We start from the raw sequence: 19217 nt of genomic DNA, 5'->3' as shown, positions 1-19217 counted from the left end.
TTTTACTTTTACAGGTTTATTTTCCTTTTCTCTTGAGTTAATTAGGGCAGATAACTAATTCAAGTATCGACTTTGCTTTGTCAATGTTTATGTTTTCATAAACATGGCGGAAATTTGTGGTTGATGTACCACGAGTGCTAGAACGTGCTTCGCTCCACAGAATGCAAACCAGTGTAAGTTTATGTCAATTTTATATAAAATACATAGCTATATATTTCTATTTATTTGATGTTTAAGTGCAGCTGAATATGTAATTGTGTTTGGTCTTCTCATAGAAGGAACACTTTTTGTAGAATCGGTTACGACTAGCTAGTTTTTGGTGTTCAAAACGGGTCTGGCTAAAGTTTTCTTCTACATGATATAGAGTATCAGTTACAGTGGCCTTATCACCCAAGAAAATTTGGATGTCTTGACTTCCAAATGGTTACTTGAAGACACACCTAGCTTTGATATCGGAGGTTTTGTTGTCGGTGATGTATGTGGGACAAGTGTTGTGCTATGCAAATCAAATGGCTATTTATGTGGAAAGCCATTTGTAGATGCCATTTTTTCAAAGTTAAATTGCAATATCGTTTGGAACTTTGATGAAGGAGTCGAACTTGTGCCTATATGTCAAGTTGCAACCGTTAAAGGAAAGGTAAGAGACCTCTTGCGTGCGGAGAGAGTCGTTTTGAATGTTTTAGCTAGAGCAAGTGGAGTCGCAACAACATGCAAAAGGTTGGTTCATATAAAAGAAAATCGTAAATGGATGGGTGAAGTTGCCGGGACACGAAAAACTACTCCTGGATTTAGACAAGTTGAGAAATATGCTCTGCTTGTGGGAGGTTGTTCTACCCACCGGTATGTTTTGTGTTTTTTTATGAGGAAGAAAACTTTATTGAAATGCATGGTGAAATCTGAAAAACTAATAGATTGCACTTACACTTTCTGTGTGCGAATTTAATTTCTAAGTATTCAATTCGTGAAACTAATCCAGGTTTTCTCGGGTGATCGTTATTGTTTTCAATTTTTTAATTAATGACCTTTACTTAAGTTTTCACAATTAAGAAGTATGCTTTAAAAAATACTTAAAAACTCAAAAAATTGCGAAAATTGACAAGAAACTTTTGAAACTTGCTCTCGCATTCATTTCTCTAATTAAGGGGCGCCAGTCTTTCTAATTAGAACTCGGTATTAATAATCTTGTTCTAAATGGCATGTTATCTAATTCCAAAAAATATTTTTGAGGCCTTAAATACGTCGTTAATTTGACACGATTTGCCTAATTTAATACGTATTTTCGTTGTCGTAATCGTGCATATCAAAGCGTTTTTCATCATGATGTTCAGGTACAATTTATCTTCGATGGTTATGCTTAAAGACAATCATATCTGGAGCGTCGGAAATATAGCAGAGACGGTGAAAAAAGCAAGAAAAGCATGTGGTTTTTCGTCAAAAATTGAGGTAGAATGTAGAAGTGTTGCGGAGGCTTTGGAAGGATGCGCAGCCGGAGCGGATATAATTATGTTAGACAATTTTGATTCGAGCGTAAGTGAAGATGCAGCGAAGGAGATCAAATCGAAATACCCAAATGTAACAATTGAAGTTAGCGGTGGATTGTACGAAGAAAACATTGGAAACTACATGACACCAAATGTAGATGTGTTATCTGCTAGTTGTCTTACACAGGGCTATAAAACAGTTGATTTTTCAATGAAATTGTTAGTAGATGATCATAATCCAGAAAATCCTGTTGTAAAACAACTTCATGAATAAAAAGGTTATAACAATCCCAAGTGATTACGTTATAAAGCATATATTCAGAACGTTTGCAATGCGCACGCATTTGGTTGTGGATTTACCCAACACTAGTTTGGGCGATTTGCAGACAAATAAGTACTTAAAACCTAATTTAAATAGTTCTTTTACAATTTCACAAATGGATTCCATCCCCTAAAATCCACTTTTATTTCAATATTTTCAAATTCTGCTCACATTGACAAAAACAATTAGTCATGAAAATGAAATTAGCGAAATAGAAAGCTACTGCTAAAATCAATGTTTAAACTTGACGGATGAATTACAATGTTCATTTGAATGTTTAAACTTTATCACCGATTTGTTTTTCATTTAATTTTCAAGTGGGGGCAAAAATAGCTAAATAAGTTCACAATAATTTCTCCCCTTAATGTATTATATGTCATATTTACTTGTAGCATTACGAAGATTTCAGCATTTCATAAATCCTTGGAAAATTACAGAATAGAAAACCATTTTATTATCAAAACAGGTTTCTTTCAGATTTAAAAGAACAGTTTTTTTCACAGGATTCAGCACAGAAAAATTTGGAGCGAAGAAGCTAAAATGTCTAAGCTTTTCTAAGGCTATTTTTGCTGGTTTTACGATTCTTGTATAGTGAAAAAGGAATCTCCCCTCAATATGTCGTTCCCAAACAACTCATGTATTGAAATTAATGAAGATATATTTAAAAATACGACGTGATACAAAAAACGTTTACTCCACTGTTTGTATTTTTCCCGGGGTTGCAGCACCACCAGCACTTGTTGTACTGCGGCTTTGTTGCACAGAAGATCTGGGTATAATCGGACTTTCAATATGGCGTACCGGTGCTGCTCTCACATCTTCTTTTCTAGAAAAAAAGAATAAATGAAGTTAAAAAAGAAGAAATATTAACTTAAAGAGTTTTTTAGGAAGAGCCTTTGATTGTGCAAATTTGAAGTATTAAGAATTAAGATGTTTTAATAAAAAAATGGTAATGTTGCCTAAGGTCGCAAAATGTAAAAGATATAGTTAACCATACGAACAAATTTCAATGTTAAGATTATTTAAGTTTAACGAAATAAGAAATTGGTATGCATTAAAAAGGTAAAAATTCAATACAAAAAAAATGAAGGGATAGTCTTGAAAAACATTTTTATTGAGAAAAAAATGCGAAGATGTCGAAAGAAATCAATTAAATCGCAATAATTTTATGCCGCAAAATCATCAAATTATTGTCAAAATTCAATAATTTATTTTACCTTTAAATAGCATTAATTTTTGTCCTCAAGGTAATTAGTACGGCTAGTGCAGACAACTTAAGCTCATGTTAAGTGCGCACCAAGAAACTCGGGTGACATGTGAAAACTTGTCATGGGCAATCATTTTTCTTATAAGTACTCTTTCACGAACAATGAAAAAAAACATACAAACTGACGTTTCAATGAAAGGTAGAACTGGTGACTGGATTCTTCCTTTGTAGACGTGCCCGTCTCTTCCTAGCACATCAGTTTCAAGTAGCTGTCTCTCTCCTGTGTTAAATGGGACATGATCTTCTCTATAGAACATTGCAGGCTTTCCTGGATTGCGGCGATGCTGTTCAATCAACGTGTGCACTCCTCCACAGGCACGATTTGTTAATGCAGCAAGCTCATCAAGATCGCGTACACCACTATAGGAAGTAATGTGCCAGTATAATGAATTAATTAATTTGTTGTCATTGTTTACATTGTGATATTCTAATTAGCCTTAAAACTTCATTTCCCTTACTTTTCTTAGGTTTCTTTCGCTGAGCAAAAATTAATATGAGCGGAAAGTAGTAGGAATAATGTAATCCTGCAATCTAGTCATAAGATATTGAATTCTTGTGACTCGATCCTAGTGTAATCAGTCAACCTTGGTCCTAGGGCATTTTACCTTTTTGATACATTTGCCCCTCCGTAATAACAGCTTAGGAGCCACAATACACTGGGGACGAGGTTAGTAACCAGTATGAAATAGTGAGACGAGGTACATACCACAGTTGTAACAGCTCCTTCTGGAGTTTGTAACGCTCTTCCGCCATTTCGAATCTTCGTTTGTTGCCATTACAAAACGATTTTTGCATACTTTGCCGAATTGTGTGTAAGTCAAAAGTCGTCACCGGTCGTAACGATTTCATACCAGGAAGAGCTTGGAAATTAGGCATGGCCAAACCTATGAAAAAATCCGTCCAAATAATACTGAAATGATGTACCAACACGATAGCTTTTAAGATTTCAAATTTGTTGAAAATAATATATGTTAAAAATGCTTTTTAGTATGCTTTGTTTAAAATGTTCGCTTTTTCATAGAAAATGTTCGTTTTTATGTCAAAAATATCCGTAGTTTTGTTGAATGTGTCCGTATTTCTCGTGGGCCACTGTACCGTGGAACTAATATACTCTGAGTTTAAGTTAGGAGAATAGAAACATACTTTTACCATATAGGGTTGAAATAATAATAATTTGAAATAATATGGTGATCAAAAAATCGCAATTTAAATCAGCCTAGGTTTGATTTTATTATTATATTTGAAAGAAAACAGAGTTTAAAAGGAAATTACTATGTAGCTTCAATGCTAAAATAATTCAAAAATAACAAAAAGGGCATGGCAGCCAATAGTTATTGGGGGATCCTTGTCATTTTCATTGAAAGGAATTACGGTTTTGTATTTTGGAGGTGACTCACAATAAATAGTCAAAATTATTTATATATTTGGGTAAAGCCAATGTCAGCACATATTGCCACTTAAAAACCCTCGTCCCCAGGTTTTCTTGCCTTTTTGATATGAGAGGAGACGACGAAGAATATAATACCAAAAAGACAAAAACTGTGGTGACAAGGGTGGTGTTTTATGTTTACTAGGATTACGTGTGAGTTAACAAGGTTACCTGTTTGAGCAGTGGACACAATCACTGGACGATCACACGAAATACAGTTACAGTGAGGTATCAACTTCTTTCTGCTACCTGCTGAACCATCATCTGATTTTTGGATAATGGGAACCTTTGGTTTAAACGAAATGAAGCGGCTGTCGATATATGAACGAATTTTACCGAGCTCTTCTTGATCTATCTTTGTATTGATGCATTGCTGTAGCGAGCTGATAGTTTTGTTGGTGGTTGATTCCTACGGAGAAGATCTCAGTGAAGTCTACATGCCTAGGGATAAACTATAGACGTTTGCGTGTGTAATTTTATTTAGTATTAACAAATTGTTTTCATACTCCCGGCGTTCTACCTCGTTCCCAGAGCTGTTCTACGTCTATGATATTCTGGCAGGCGGCTTCTATTACGGGTTGTGGGTGTCAAGCGGAGGAGATGGGCATTTATAAATGTGTATTTATTAAAGCGGAATATTAAAGTACAGTTAGTATTAATGCGACCGGAGGGTTGGCGCAAAAGTGGGATTTTATTTGATTAAAAAATGAATCATTTGAGTAAGTTTAAGCTTAAATTTATTTAGGCAGGAATGTCGGAAACCGATCCTAACGGTTTGTTACTAACCGGAATGTGCGTGCGCGTTAAATTCAAAAGTTATTTGCCAGTTGCGCTTTCTTTTCATTCCTTACTGCTCTGTTACGCTATGTGTGTTGTCATACTTAATTGTCAGAAATTTTTGCGTGTAGAAAATTTCGCGATTTAAAAAATCCGCTAAATTTGTTGCATCTTTCGCTGGAATTCATTTTCCCGGTTACCAACAAAATTAAATTTCATTAGAAATTTAACAAAAGTAACATTTCTCACTTTAAACATTGAATACCGATTTAAAAGCTTTTGGTACTGTTTAATAGTTTAGGCATATCACAAAATTTATTTCAGAGTAAAAATTAAGCGATCCAAAATTTGCAAAAGTTTCGCGGTTTTTTTTTTCGCGGTCTGCAAAAAATATTTAATTTTCGCGGAATTTAATTTTACGAACTTCCAAGAACTGCGTAAATTTCTGACAATAAAAGTGATTAAAAACATCATACCGTTGTTTCCATCTTTTGCATCAAATTCTGTACGTTTCGATCGATTTCACCGATACAGGCATCAAATTGGTCTCTGTCTACTTTGTTTTCGACCAGATCTAAATCCGCTTTTGTGTTCATCATCTTTTTCACATACTCTTTGTCCACTTTGGTTTCCTTGAAAAAAAAAATAATTTAGCTCTCATACATACTTTGCCATGTGATTTAAAAAGTTTCACCAATAAGGCAGCCTCATTTTAGGGGTGAAATTTTATTTTGGTCTCTTAGAGTTTAAAATTGTTCACGTAGCGGTGTTGATTTTATTATGACATGTAGACCAAAATGAAATGTTATTTTGCACTCACAATGTTTTTGCAAACACAATTCGCTGCAGTTTGTACGACTCCAATATGGAAAACTCCATGTAAACACGACAAAATTTTATGTAAAGGCTACCTAAATTTTTTGAAGCAAGCGAAACACTATTATTAATGCAATGTCAGTTTATCATCTTACAACCATCCTTTTATTTCTGGTAAATGCGAAATTTACTTCTTTATTGCAAAGGGTTAAATAATGACTAAAAGCGAAAGTGAACACTACCGCAAATCGCTTAATACCATTGTTTTGACTTCGGGTGTGCTTTAAAAACTATAAAACGGTATTAACTAATAAGGTTCTTACTAAAAAACAAGGTATTAACTGAGGTTCGGGTTCTGTAAAGTATGTAAAATCAATTTAAATTTAATCGATAAGATTAGTTTACTCTTAAATCTAGGGAATCAGCGTTGGATTTAACGGCTTATAGTAGATTTATGTCTTGAGTTCAATGTAAGATTATTTACATTACTGTTTCAACACTATTCGCATCTTACCTGAAGGTTTTTGATGTTTTCAGCCATTTTTAAAAACTTCACATCTTTGTTTTTACCATCTTGTAACAGGCCGTCGATTTCATTTTGAAACCGAATATGTTGTTGTTGCAGGTCAAAAATGGTACCACGAATTTTAGTAATGGTAGCCTCATCTATTATGTTATGTACTGATGTGTTTTGAATCATGCCAGACTGTCTTCGATGGAAATTATCATTCATGTCGTCTAAGTTGCGTTCCAGCTTACGCATGGCATTTGCAAAGTCTTTCTGTTGTGTTGAAAATTCGTCTTGTTGAGAGAGGAGACCTTGTACCTCAACGCTAACTACTGCATATTTGTCTTCCAGTTTTTGCAAAAGCTCAGCCAGCATTTTTATTTCTGCTTTGAAGTCTCCAATTCGCTCTTCCTCCTTTAGAACAACATATTTTACTTCATAGAATATAGCTATATCACTAGTAAGAAGTTTGAAAAACAATGGCTGGTATTTCTCTTGGTTAGCTAATTGTAGTGGAAACGGAGGAAAATATTTCCATAAAAAATTACCCATATCAAATTATCTACTGGAAAACCCACCTCCATCCTCTTGTGAATCCCCCCCTCAATTGTCCTTCTACTTAAGAAAACGGCAGGTGTATTTTTTAATGAAAGTATCTAACAACATAAAAGAAGTACATGAGTATACGAAATTAATTAAAAACATAAAAACAAAACTTTACTGAAACTCTGCTTTCCCTTTCCCAGCTTTCCCTGGCACCATCCCCTATTTTTGACGCAAAGATAACTCCTTAAGCGGTACCTCATTTTGCTCTGCCTTTCCTGCCACTGACGATAACTCTAATTTCTTCTCCAATTCTAACTCCAGCTGATTCATTCGCTCTTTCGTGATGTTGATTTCCTGTTCCAAATATATCATCTTATTTGATGCATCCTGATAGTGCGACGAGCCTTTCCTTATGTTAACTTCAGAAGGCTTGTGTACGACAGGCTCTGGTATGTCTAGCTTGAAGCCATTTAACTGTTCTTGTATTATTTTTTTTACTTGCTCTACAGTACAACATGAGTCAAGCTGTTCCTGGCCAACCAATCCTTTTATCGTTTCCTTCAAGTCACTCAACTCTTTATCGTATTTCTCAATCTTAGTTGTTATTCTCATAACAGTGTCGTGGTCTTCTGGGTTTATACTGGGGACGGGATGGTCAGCAATTGCCCTAGAGATATCCGGTGTATCACACGCTGATGTAGAAGCAAATTGAGCATTTTTCATTTCGTCCAGTTCGGTTGTTATTGTGTCAATCAAATTCGTCATGCCTTGGATTGCCGCTTCTGCAGCTTCAACACGCCGATTAATGTTTAAGACATGCCACATATCTCCAGCTGGTGTTTTGCTTTCTCGGCGTTCCATTGATCTAAATTGCATTTCCTTTAAAAGTTCACGATAGAGAAAAAAAGTAAGGAAAACCCCACTGTAACTTACAAATTCAAAGAGAATTACAATTAATACTGCACATTTTAACAACTATGTATTATTACATTTTGTCTTTCGTCTTTGATAACTTTGATCATTACCCGTAAGAATAATTTAACCAACCAGCACCGCAATGTACTGAATAAGCGCCTTTTTCAAATTACTTAGTCAAGTTTCAATAAGTCTTTTAGCCAGTAGGTAAAAATCGGAGGAAATGGAGGATAATTTGTAGGAATGTTAAGGTTTTAAAATGACGGCGTTGTTTGCCAGCAACGTTGTTACTTATCCCCTTTTGGTTTCTAATAGTTCTGATTTAGATATCTAAAATTTTCTACACAAGAGAAATACCTGTTTACAATGGATATGTCTTGGTTAATTGAATCTCCTGGCTTAAGAGACAATCTTTGTCCGGTGTATGTACTTCTCCGCGAATGCACGATAGAACTTCTTCGTTGCGTAGGAGGAACAGGAAGTGGTGTCACTTGGGACAAACGACGGTCTTTTATATCTTCACCACTTTTACTTGGCTTTGTTACAACCGTCTTGCTCGATGATGATTTTTTAGCCGGCATTTCCTTGCTGATGTTCTTTTCAGGATCATCTGCATTCATTGTCACATCCTTACTATCGGCTACGACATCGGTCATATTTACTGGTGATGTTATACTGGTAGTTTGTGGAGCTTCCGCAACTGAATCCATCGATACATTTTTCTTTGGGTTATGATCACTAGTTCGACGTGGCAACGCTTCAATCAGGCGATAATCAACCTCTTGAGTTATTCTCGCATGCTTTTTAGAGATGCCTTCAAAAGAAGAAATAAAAGTAAATAAATGAAATCAATATGTCAACATTCCATATTCTCTCTATTTAACGCCCTGGGCGTGTAATGTATTTTCGATATTTTAGGGTGTACGTTAATTGGAGAGTGGCGTTAATTAGGGAGTGGGCGTTTATTAAAAGCAATTAAAACTTTCAAGTAATAGATTTTCTTTTCTTAAGAAAGCACTGACAAAGAACTGCTAGGGCATGTGCCGATTGAAATATCACGACTGATTTTTTATTTCCTGAATAATAAACGCTTACACACTTCGTCCAAATATTGTCTTTATTTGATTTAAGTTTAAAATTCTAATAAACACCCGCGTTACATAAAATATGGAATGAGCGTTAATTAGAGAGGGGCGTTAAATACGGTGTTGATTTCATTTAAAAATAAGCGATATTTCGAAATAGCGTTACACTACTTGCCCAGTTTTTAAAAATGTTATCTACTGCATGTAGATGACTTGTAAAACTTTACATAAGTTTACGAAAGTTTGATTTTTTTTTTAATTTGGGCGCACATTCTGGCAGGTATAAAAGCAGGACCATATGGGGGTAAAAACGGCTATCAATGAAATTCATAGATTCATAGGAAACACAGGGTCCGAAAGGGACTGGAATTATATTTTTAACTACATACTTCTCTTTTTTAAAAAGACCTGTACCAATTTTAAGCAAGTGTTTTTGATTAAATTGGTTAGTTGTTAATATTTTTTACCAACTTTTTATCTACGCAGGAAGTTATTTACAAGCGTTTTTGCAAGTGTACTTAAACTTACAACCTCGTCCCCAGGTTGTTCTGGCCGTCCGGTCAGAATATCATAGGCATAAAAGAGCCCTGGGGACGAGGTTGCCTAAACTTACCTTTGTAAAGTACGTCCGAAACATTAAAAAAGAAAAGTGTTTTCGCGACATTGACCACGTGAGCAAACAACACACTTAGGGGAAGAAAGTGTTTGTTGAAGAAACTTTTGCGCCTTTTTCAATTTTTAGCAAAAAATTTTAACGTTTATTCCCGCAAAAATTAAGGTCAGCAGTAAAAAGAAAAAATTTTCCCCTTAAAATGTTTCTATAGCGCAAAATTTACAGTCGGAACTAGAGGAAAAATTTTGAAGAACTGCAATGCGAAATGCAAGAATTTCGCGGTAAAACTGAACCACAAAGGTGTCTTTTGCAAATACTTTCTACCCGGAAAGTTGCAATCAATCAACTCGCGTGGCCAGTATTTCCACCACAGCAAACTCGCCCGCAACTTTTTTTCTCTTTCAATTTACCGTTTTTTATCAATGTTTATGGTAAAGAGAATCAACGCTGGGTTTCTTAGCTTATTTCTCCATTTGATCTTATGTACCACCTATTGTCTGTGTTAGTTAGCCTGCCCACTAAATACCTTATCGGGGAAAAAAGTCGGGGAAAAGTGACTAATTTTTTTGAGGGGGTGACTAAAATTTTCCCCGACTAAATTTTGCCCCGACTTTTCTGCACCCGACCAAAATTTTTCACCGATTATTTAATCCCCGACAAAGACTTTTTCTCGACTTCTTTTTGCTCCGACCAAAACTTTTCCTAGGTTTTTCCCTGAAAAAAACTATTTCCCCATTTTTTTATGGAATTGTTGACATGTATAAACCTCATTTTATTGGTGTCTTCTCCTGTGAGGCACTATAGTTCACCTTGTTAGTGAGGGTTTACTTAGAAATTGAAGGTTGTTAAAGTTTTTAAGTTAAAGAAGAAATAAGCTAATTTAAAAAATTCGTCGGGACAAGTGACTAAAATTTCCTTAGGTGACTTTTTTCCCTCGGTAAGGTATTATGTCAAGATTTCTCCTCTGTCAAAAATCGCACACCGATCCCTTGTGTGGCTCGCAAGCTAATTTTTCTCTTCTCGAACATTTGTCCTATTTTCTTGAGAGTCTGAGGTGAAGAGTCTTAAAAAAAAATTTTACTGAGACTGTACCGAGATTGTACAGAGATTGTACTAAGATTTTACTAAGATTGCAAACAGGAAAAAGTCGAAAATTATTGACGACGATTCGATATGTTCTCGCCTTCAATATTATCCCGTTACTAAAAGTACAACACCCACAAAACTGAAAACTAGATTATGACAGCCCAAAAATCCAAAACTGCAAAATTTTGTGTAGGACGCGGAATTAAAGAAATCTAAGTTTGCTAATGTGAGGCAAATCCGTTAAAAATACTCCACATCTGTGGTTCCTGTATTTATTTCTTTACTTCCACCACAGTTCCAAAAACGCTTGATGGAATTTAAAAAGGCTTATAACTAACACTTTTTACAAGACGCCAAACAATTACACAAAAACTAAATCTGTTAAGAACCTACCTAAATGTTTAAGTATCTCGCTTATCACTTCATAAAGGAAGTTAAAATTAACGGCACCAATCTCTGGAGTACCGAGAGCCAATTCAAGCAAGTTCTCGAGGGTGATATCAACGTCTTCAGCTAACATGTTTGCCCTAAAAGTCGCATGTGTTTGTTTGTTAAAAAGAACGTCAAGAATGTATCGATGTATGTTATGTTGTTTGATTATATTTGACGTCAGTTCGTTTTGGATATTATTACGTCAGTTTTTATCACGTGGGTAGTAAACATGTGATCAAAGAGTAAATAAAATTAACGTAATAAACTATGAAAGTAAAAATAAGTTGTTGTAAGCAACTTATGCCTCCTTATTTTTTGACTTGTACTAATAAGCCTCATCTTCGAGCAACGGTTATTTAGTACAAAAAAAAACTGTTGTAGCAGATTGTTTGTTTCATGTATGAATATGAAAATTTCAAGATTTAGCAATTTTTATGCGAGGATTTCAAAAATTAAATTCATTTTCTTTAAAAAAGTTGAGAAAGAGCTGCGGCACATCAAAGAAAATAAATTCGGGAAAGGTGTATTAGAAAAAAATAATTGATTACTATTTTGTACCGTACTTTCTGAGTACACTTGTTCTCAATTATTACCCTCTGGCCGAACCGACCGAGAAAGCCAGGGATGAAACGCAAGTATGAAATTAGAACAAAGGTCGAGGGGAAATTTACAAAAACATAAAAAAGCTTTTTACAACAAAATAAAGACAAAAAAGACAAACCTAATATTCTATTACACGCTTCGAACGCCTTATTCTGTAAGTGTTTACGGTATATACGGCAAATTTAAACATACTAGTCGTAAGCCAGTGGAAATTGACGGCAATTTACCCGTCACGAAAATCCACGGTAACTCACCCGACGCTACCAACGCCTACCATCTCTTGCTCACAGACAAGAAGTTGAGTATTGTGATATGAAACTATTCGGTGGCCCGTAGTTAAATCTGCGGGTTCGCCCGTTCTTTATGTAACGTATTTCGTGTGCCTCGCTAATCTGGTATCATTTCACGCAATATTAAAGAGATTTTTGTACTGTATTTTTATGCCTCCACGCGATCAATAAGCTGTTCCGCGTAGATTATTCTTGGTAAGTAGAAACCAGGCTTAGTGGTATATTATGAAAAATAACATACTTGGCTAAAGTTTGTTTTATTTTAAGAACTTTTTTATAAGGAAGGAAGGAGGCGAACACGCAGAAATTTAATAAATCATGTTTTTGTTTCAGGTTTATGTCGTACTTTTAAATGTTAACTTCATTTGGACGGCATGTGAACGCAGAATAAACTCACCGACTTGTCTGTTTACTACTAATTTACCGGTAAACGAAACTCAAAGTCATTGTTCGGGCACTCGTTGCATGCCTGCTGTTGGGAATGGCTACATCGCAACGTTTATTATGAGCGATGAACTTCACGTTGGTGGTGTTTATAACGGTGACGCTAATGTTAGGCCGAGTTGGTACTCAGCAAGTAATACGTACTCAAAAGATAAAAAATTATCAAGTTGGCACGATAAACGTAAGAAGATTACTAATATCTACGCTTTGCCAAGGAATTACTATTTAAACCATACACACAGAGCACGGATACCCAGCACAGTGGCTATTAATTTTACTCTTAATCAGAGCGGTGTTCGAAGTTTTGCGCTTGATGTGCAACATGGTGTGTTTCAGCAATGGTTCGATAACGACAACGTAAACATCGAGCAGCGAGTGTATGCACACAGAGATTTAAAAAACGTTATTGTTAATGACATTTCAGTTCTATCCAACATATCATTTGACTTGCAGCTGTCAAATAATTTTGGCAATAAAACTGTAGATATTAACTTCGCACCATATGGATGTTCGTTGAATGAATCAAATTGTCCTTATAAGGCAATAGTCGGTAAAATAAATCAAACAGAGATTGCTAATATTTCTAAAACGGAAGTTGCCGTTGTTTGGAGCAAAATTCCACCAGTTGTGCGCATCAACAATTCAAAATCACTTCAAGTTTTTAGATTTACAACAGTTATCTACACTTCTTTGGAAGTAGACAATCCAATCCAGTCCGCGTTGAAACTTTGGCAAGAAGTCTCTCAACGTAAAGATCTCTATACACAACATAAAAAGGCTTGGAAGAACTTATGGAAAAATGCGAATATATCATTGGCAGGAAATTTGTACTTATCACAGACGATATATTCCAGTTTGTATAACATTTTATCATCGCTACGAGTGGATTGGAAGCATGGCTTAAGTCCTGGAGGTTTAGCAGGAGGGGAGGAATACTTTGGACATGTATTTTGGGACCAAGATATTTGGATGTATCCGCCATTACTAATGTTGTTTCCAAATCTTGCAAAAACTTTACTCGAGTACCGATTTAATAGGCTAACGGCAGCCGAAAATATTGCAAAGAAATATGGTTTTAAAGGTAATTTTAAAAAAATTCATGGTTTCTGTTAAAAGGTGAAATATGTGTTTAACCTGATAATCCTTGTAGCTCCAACTTGAGTTTAACGCAACAATCATTAAACACAACAGCAACACAACAGCAACCCAACGTGCATCAGATCTGCACCAAACAGAACAAAAACCCCATCCAACACTATTGTAATTAGTTTTCCTGTCTAAACACGAACAGTAGGTTAACAATCTTCCCCACTTTTCTTCAATCTTTATGTACACTATTTACACATCACTAACTTGAGATTAATGGAGCCCACCACGGCGAAAGGTTTTTAATACTCAAATTCTCCGCCGTTATTGACAAGAAATTTTTCAGTAGAACCAAATATGGAAATCTATATTTGTTTGATTATTTCTTCTTTCCTTTTTGTTTTGATGACGCACGAAGTACTGTAGCGAGTAAAATGGTCAACTAAGAACCAAACCTTTGGCGAATCTGACCATTCTTTCAGATCTCATGCTACTGTTTCATTGAATCGTCTTGCCATTGGAAAAACTTCAATCGGGGTTGGCTTTGGCTTTTTGTATTTCAAACAATTTTGGCAGGAATGCTCAAGCTCATCAAGACGATTAAAGATCTTAGCATCATTAATATTTGCATCTATCAGCAACTGTTTTAGTCTTGAACTATTAGGATGACTGATGAAGTTTGACTGCAGCAGCCTTCTTCTGCAGTGGTGTTTCTGTTGTAAAATATTACATATCGTAAGTGCTTCTTCTGTAATGTCTCCTTCTTTGAACTTGCCAACTCTTCCTAGTAATGACCACAGGAACTGAAAGAAACTGGTATATCTGTGTTAAAAATAATTATTTTATCGGTAGCAAAGTCTAGTTTTTGCCTTTTTCAAAGTTTCCTTGCTTAGTAATAAGGGTAATGGTATCTGTACCACATCTGTGGATAACATCACGCTTCGTCCAGCAATTATCGTAGATAAGGTGACATTTTTTAACAGATGTCACATGTTTACCACTTCCAAACTTGAATATTGTTGCACTTTTTCATTCAATCACAGACTTTAACTCTCTATTATTCAATGTGTTCAGATAACATTGCAACCATTCTTTGCCACAAACTGTTTTGGTACACCCAGAGTCGACCTTGACCAGTCATAAAATTTGAAGGATCACTAAAAATCTTTTTAGCTGCTCTTTGGCTTTGGTGTATTTTAGTTCTGTCAAAGTCGCTCTAATAAGCTGCTTATGACTTTCCGAAATATTTGAACTGTTAATGGAACCGTAAGCTAAAACTCCTTCGGGTAATTCCATGTCGTAATTCTTGAGCTTGTTGTTTCAAACTCAATAATTTGATCATTCATTGCTATTGATGAAGGTCTACAAAATTTTTCAAACTTTTCATATGCTTCATAAGCTGAATGGTGCGAGTCCTTAAGATACAAGGAGTTCCTTAACACCATCATCAGAACTTAAAACTTGAAGTTCCATCTCTATATTTTCTTCTCGTGCTTGACCAATCAAAGTCAAAAAAATCTTCTCTTTTCCAGTTCTCATAACACATATCAGTGTTATCACCACGTGTCAGTGGGGCTTTGTAGTGTGCCATCTTTAACAGGTTAGTACACCCTCTGCTACCAGTGTTAAAAGGCGAAATATGTGACTAACCTGATAATCTTTGTAGCTCTGACTTGAGTTTAACGCAACAACCATCAAACACAACAGCAACACAATGTTGTACCAATGTATCAGATCTGCACCAACACTATTGTAATTAGTTTTACTGTCTAAACACGAACAGTAGGTTAACAGTTTCTGCTACTCAGTTTTGGTTATTTATGCGTGAGATGTTTAGTAATGTTTTAACGCATCTAGATTTTTTGTAATAATAGCCGTATTCTGTCTGCCTCTGCGCAAAATAGTACCGCAAGTAGCGAGACAAACGAAATGCGGTACATAAAAGACGGGCCACCGACTAGTCTATAATAATACCCATACAAAAATATTGTTCAAAATGGCAATCAAATTACAACTTTGTGTTAAACATGCACGACATGCACAACGGGCAAAAATCTGAGGACCAGAAATTGTACGATGGTTTGTAAATTTGTTTACGCGGCCTAACAACAAATCTCCGTAATAATGCTTATATTCTGTGTCTTTCCGCATCACTTCATGCTACTAGACAAAAGGATGCGAGAAATATTGATGAGGGAAATATCGACGGGAAAATGTCCGTGGAATATTCCATATGCTAACGACTAGTCTTGTAAATTCTTCAAAATATAACCTAATTTTTCGTTTTGCCAAAATAAGATGAAAATGTCCCGGTTAATGTTTTTTAGTCATCGATCTCTTTATTTTTTTATCGTAGTCTTTAAGAACCATCGACAGTTGAGTTTTGGGGAAATAAAATCTCCGCTTTTATGAATTTTGTCAGTAAAATAAGTTAGTTATTTATCTCGGTTAAAACAATGATAAAAGTTACAAATGTTGTGCTTTTTATTTCATATTTTTAATTACATGTTTTAATTTTATACAATTTTGCTCTACTGTTTAGGCGCAATGTTTCCTTGGGAGAGTGCACTGACTGGGTACGAAGTATGTCCATTCGAGGTGTACGGAAGAAATGAAATCCATATAACAGGAGATATTGCATTTGCTGTGAACCAATACTATCTTGCTACAGGTGATTTGGAGTGGATGAAACAATACGGATTTCCAATTATACTCAAAACAGCACAATTCTGGGCATCTCGTGTTGTGTATAATAAACCAGATGATGTGTATGTTATTAATGACGTCATGCCTCCAGATGAATATCAATATCCAGTTAATAATTCATTTTACACCAATGTAATTGCTAAATTGAACATTGGTCTAGCATTGAAGTTTGGACCTTTGGTTGGGCAAAAAATACCATCAGCTTGGAAAGATATTGAGCAGAAGATATATTTGCCTTATGATAGCAAACTAGACTATCATCCAGAGTTCGAAGGATTTGATGTGACGAGGGCAGGAAGTGTTGTGAAGCAAGCCGACGTTATTCTTGCCAATTTTCCTTTAATGTTCCCAATGAGTGCATCAACGAAGAAGAACGATCTTATATTTTACAAAAATGTCACAACGCTCAACGGACCGGCCATGACTCACTCTATGTTTACAATAGGATGGCTAGAAATTGGGGATATAAACCAAGCTGTGGAAGCGTTTGGAAGAAATTATGATAATATACAAGGGCCGTTTAAAATGTGGAGTGAAATCCGACATGGACGTGGAGCCATAAATTTTATTACGGCAGCCGGCGGATTTCTTCAGTCTCTTATGTATGGTTACGCTGGGGTAAGATCTAAACCTGACGGCTTACATTTCAACCTACGTGTACCTCCAAACTCCACACAGTTTGATCTAAACGGAATAAAGTACAATGCGTTTTCGATAAGACTCAGTGTAAGTAACAGCAAATCCGGTCAAGATTGCACTGTGGATGTCTTAAAAGAAGCACCTAGCGGATATCTGTACGTGGGGATTGATAAGCAACATTTAAAACAGGTAGTTAAAGAAAAGCCTGCTCATGTGTGCAAGGGAATAATTGTCCACAAACTGCATGGTTCCAAATCGTTCTCTTTATCGAACTCGGCTAGTGTCTTACACATAGCGCTTGCATATGTATTTTGTTGTTGTTTATTCTGATTCAACTTTGCCATTTTTTAGTTGGAAGAAATCTTGAATAACCAGTTAAGTAGGCGCCTGTTAGATTTATGATAACAACTAGTTTTCCTATTGATTTTTTTAAAAAAGTATATTAAATTGAAAGGTTTATTGTTGTATAAAGTTAGAAGTTAAAAAAATTGAACAGTAGAACAATGATATACGATTGCGCATGCGCAAATTTAAAAATCGGATAAAAACTTATAAGAATGATTTAGATGACATTTAAGGCATCGAAAATTCAAAAAGGGAAGAAATAAATAGGTATTTCTGTCAAAGAGTTTCAACAAGCTCTATAAACGGTTAGGTACGAGTTGTACCCAGGCTTCTACTTTTTTATTTCTGTACTTAGACCTTTTTTATATATTCTTCTTTGTGATCATAATTTTGTTTAGTTATTAGGAGCCAAAAAAACAACATTTGTCGTTCATTTGTGTCAATCATTATTTTACAAGATTTTACAGGCTCAGTACAAAAATTAAATCTTAATATCAAAAAAGTTGACTAACGAATAAAGAACACAAAACAACCAAAAGTGTGAACCTTTTTCAAGTATGTATCCTAATAAAAACAAAGAATAAGAAATAGTGTTTTGTAATGGTATTTGTTTAAGTTAGTAAGGAAAATGTGACAACTCTTTGAAAAAAACGTTAATATGATTAAACTTTTGTAGAAATTTATTTGTTTGTAAAGTCTATTTTGCCGACCGTTTAATTTACAGACCAGATTATTTAGTTAAATTCTCCTGACATAAATATTTTTGTTTTTATTTTTTGGAAGAGAAAACAAAAAAAAACAAGTTTTGCGAATATTAATTTTAGCAAATATGTAATTTATTTTTGGGATTTCACCTTTCAGGCGTGGTCAAATTTTTGCGAATATGGATAAATTTTGCGAAAGTCGAGGAATTAATCTCCGCAAAAATAAAGTAATTTTACCAAAAAAAAGGAAAGCATGTCGAATTGAATGTTGAGGTATCTTTATCAGTGCATAGTACACAGAGAAAACGCATAAGTTTTCTATTAGAAATTTCTAAAATGACTAGGAAATTTAATGTCGCCAATTTGAATTTCCTAGCTCTCCTGGATGTAAGTTTGAAGTCAACAAAGCTGACGAGTTCACTTTTCAGGGCATAGCATAGAATTCGCTTTATATCTACTTGTGGCTCAATGTTATTTTATGTTCCTGTGACAAGACCCCCCGAAAAGCCATGTATGGATTAAAACGTATTAAATAGAGGCTTAAGTACTTTTTTAGCCGACACCATCAGGACCTCAAAAAAGTGCCGGCTATAGAGAGGTGTCCGCTACATAGAGGTTCTTCCCCAAAGAAGCTCAAATTTTTTCAAAAACCATCCCGGGGCTATTATTTCGTATTGCAAACCCTGCAAATTTTCGTTTTTATGGTCCTGAAAAATTATTAAATTATAATGTAAAACATTGACTTAAGTAAATATAAACAAATCTTCTTTACAAAAAATTGTTTTGTATGACCCATTCTTAAGCCTGTCCGCTGTAAACCGGTCAGTACCATGGGGTAATGTAAATCGGGACCTTGAAATGATGTCTGTTATATAGAGGTGCCTGCTATGAAGTGTCCGCTACAATTAGGTTTTGTGATGAAAGTTTGACCGTCGTTTTATCCGTTCCCAAGAAAAGTGTCCGTTGTGGAAAGGTGTCCGCTAAAAAGGATGTCCGCTATAAGGGTGTTTCATGGTAGTTGAATAGCTAACTAAAAACATTGAAATTGGTTGCTACAAGCGTTGATATGCAGTAGATTTCGCAGCCAGACGCAGAAAAAGCCATAAACAATAATGGGGTTATA

The 19217-nt window shown here is 35.3% G+C and overlaps 3 protein-coding genes across 3 annotated transcripts; 2 read left to right on the top strand and 1 right to left on the bottom strand.

The window, feature by feature from the left end:
* Positions 1–31: 31 nt before the first annotated feature.
* Positions 32–1890, top strand: LOC130621845 (nicotinate-nucleotide pyrophosphorylase [carboxylating]-like). The gene is made up of 3 exons (XM_057437198.1): positions 32–173; positions 365–840; positions 1329–1890. The coding sequence occupies exons 1-3, from the start codon at positions 162–164 to the stop codon at positions 1753–1755; spliced, it is 915 nt and encodes a 304-aa protein (XP_057293181.1). The 5' UTR covers positions 32–161; the 3' UTR covers positions 1756–1890.
* A 553-nt stretch (positions 1891–2443) lies between these two features.
* LOC130621843 (uncharacterized) lies at positions 2444–11479 on the bottom strand. Its single transcript, XM_057437195.1, has 9 exons — positions 11239–11479; positions 8419–8875; positions 7402–8011; positions 6607–7014; positions 5753–5908; positions 4671–4908; positions 3777–3954; positions 3197–3430; positions 2444–2629 (listed from the first exon to the last, which is right to left on the bottom strand). Exons 1-9 carry the CDS (start codon positions 11363–11365, stop codon positions 2494–2496), a joined length of 2544 nt encoding a protein of 847 aa, XP_057293178.1. The 5' UTR covers positions 11366–11479; the 3' UTR covers positions 2444–2493.
* A 709-nt stretch (positions 11480–12188) lies between these two features.
* On the top strand, positions 12189–19036 carry LOC130621918 (protein-glucosylgalactosylhydroxylysine glucosidase-like). Its single transcript, XM_057437287.1, has 2 exons — positions 12189–13695; positions 16243–19036. Exons 1-2 carry the CDS (start codon positions 12489–12491, stop codon positions 17373–17375), a joined length of 2340 nt encoding a protein of 779 aa, XP_057293270.1. The 5' UTR covers positions 12189–12488; the 3' UTR covers positions 17376–19036.
* Positions 19037–19217: the final 181 nt, after the last annotated feature.

This window comes from Hydractinia symbiolongicarpus, chromosome 12 (assembly GCF_029227915.1).
Source record: "Hydractinia symbiolongicarpus strain clone_291-10 chromosome 12, HSymV2.1, whole genome shotgun sequence".
NCBI classification, from domain to species: domain Eukaryota; kingdom Metazoa; phylum Cnidaria; class Hydrozoa; order Anthoathecata; family Hydractiniidae; genus Hydractinia; species Hydractinia symbiolongicarpus.
This window is presented reverse-complemented; position numbering and strand designations above follow the sequence as displayed.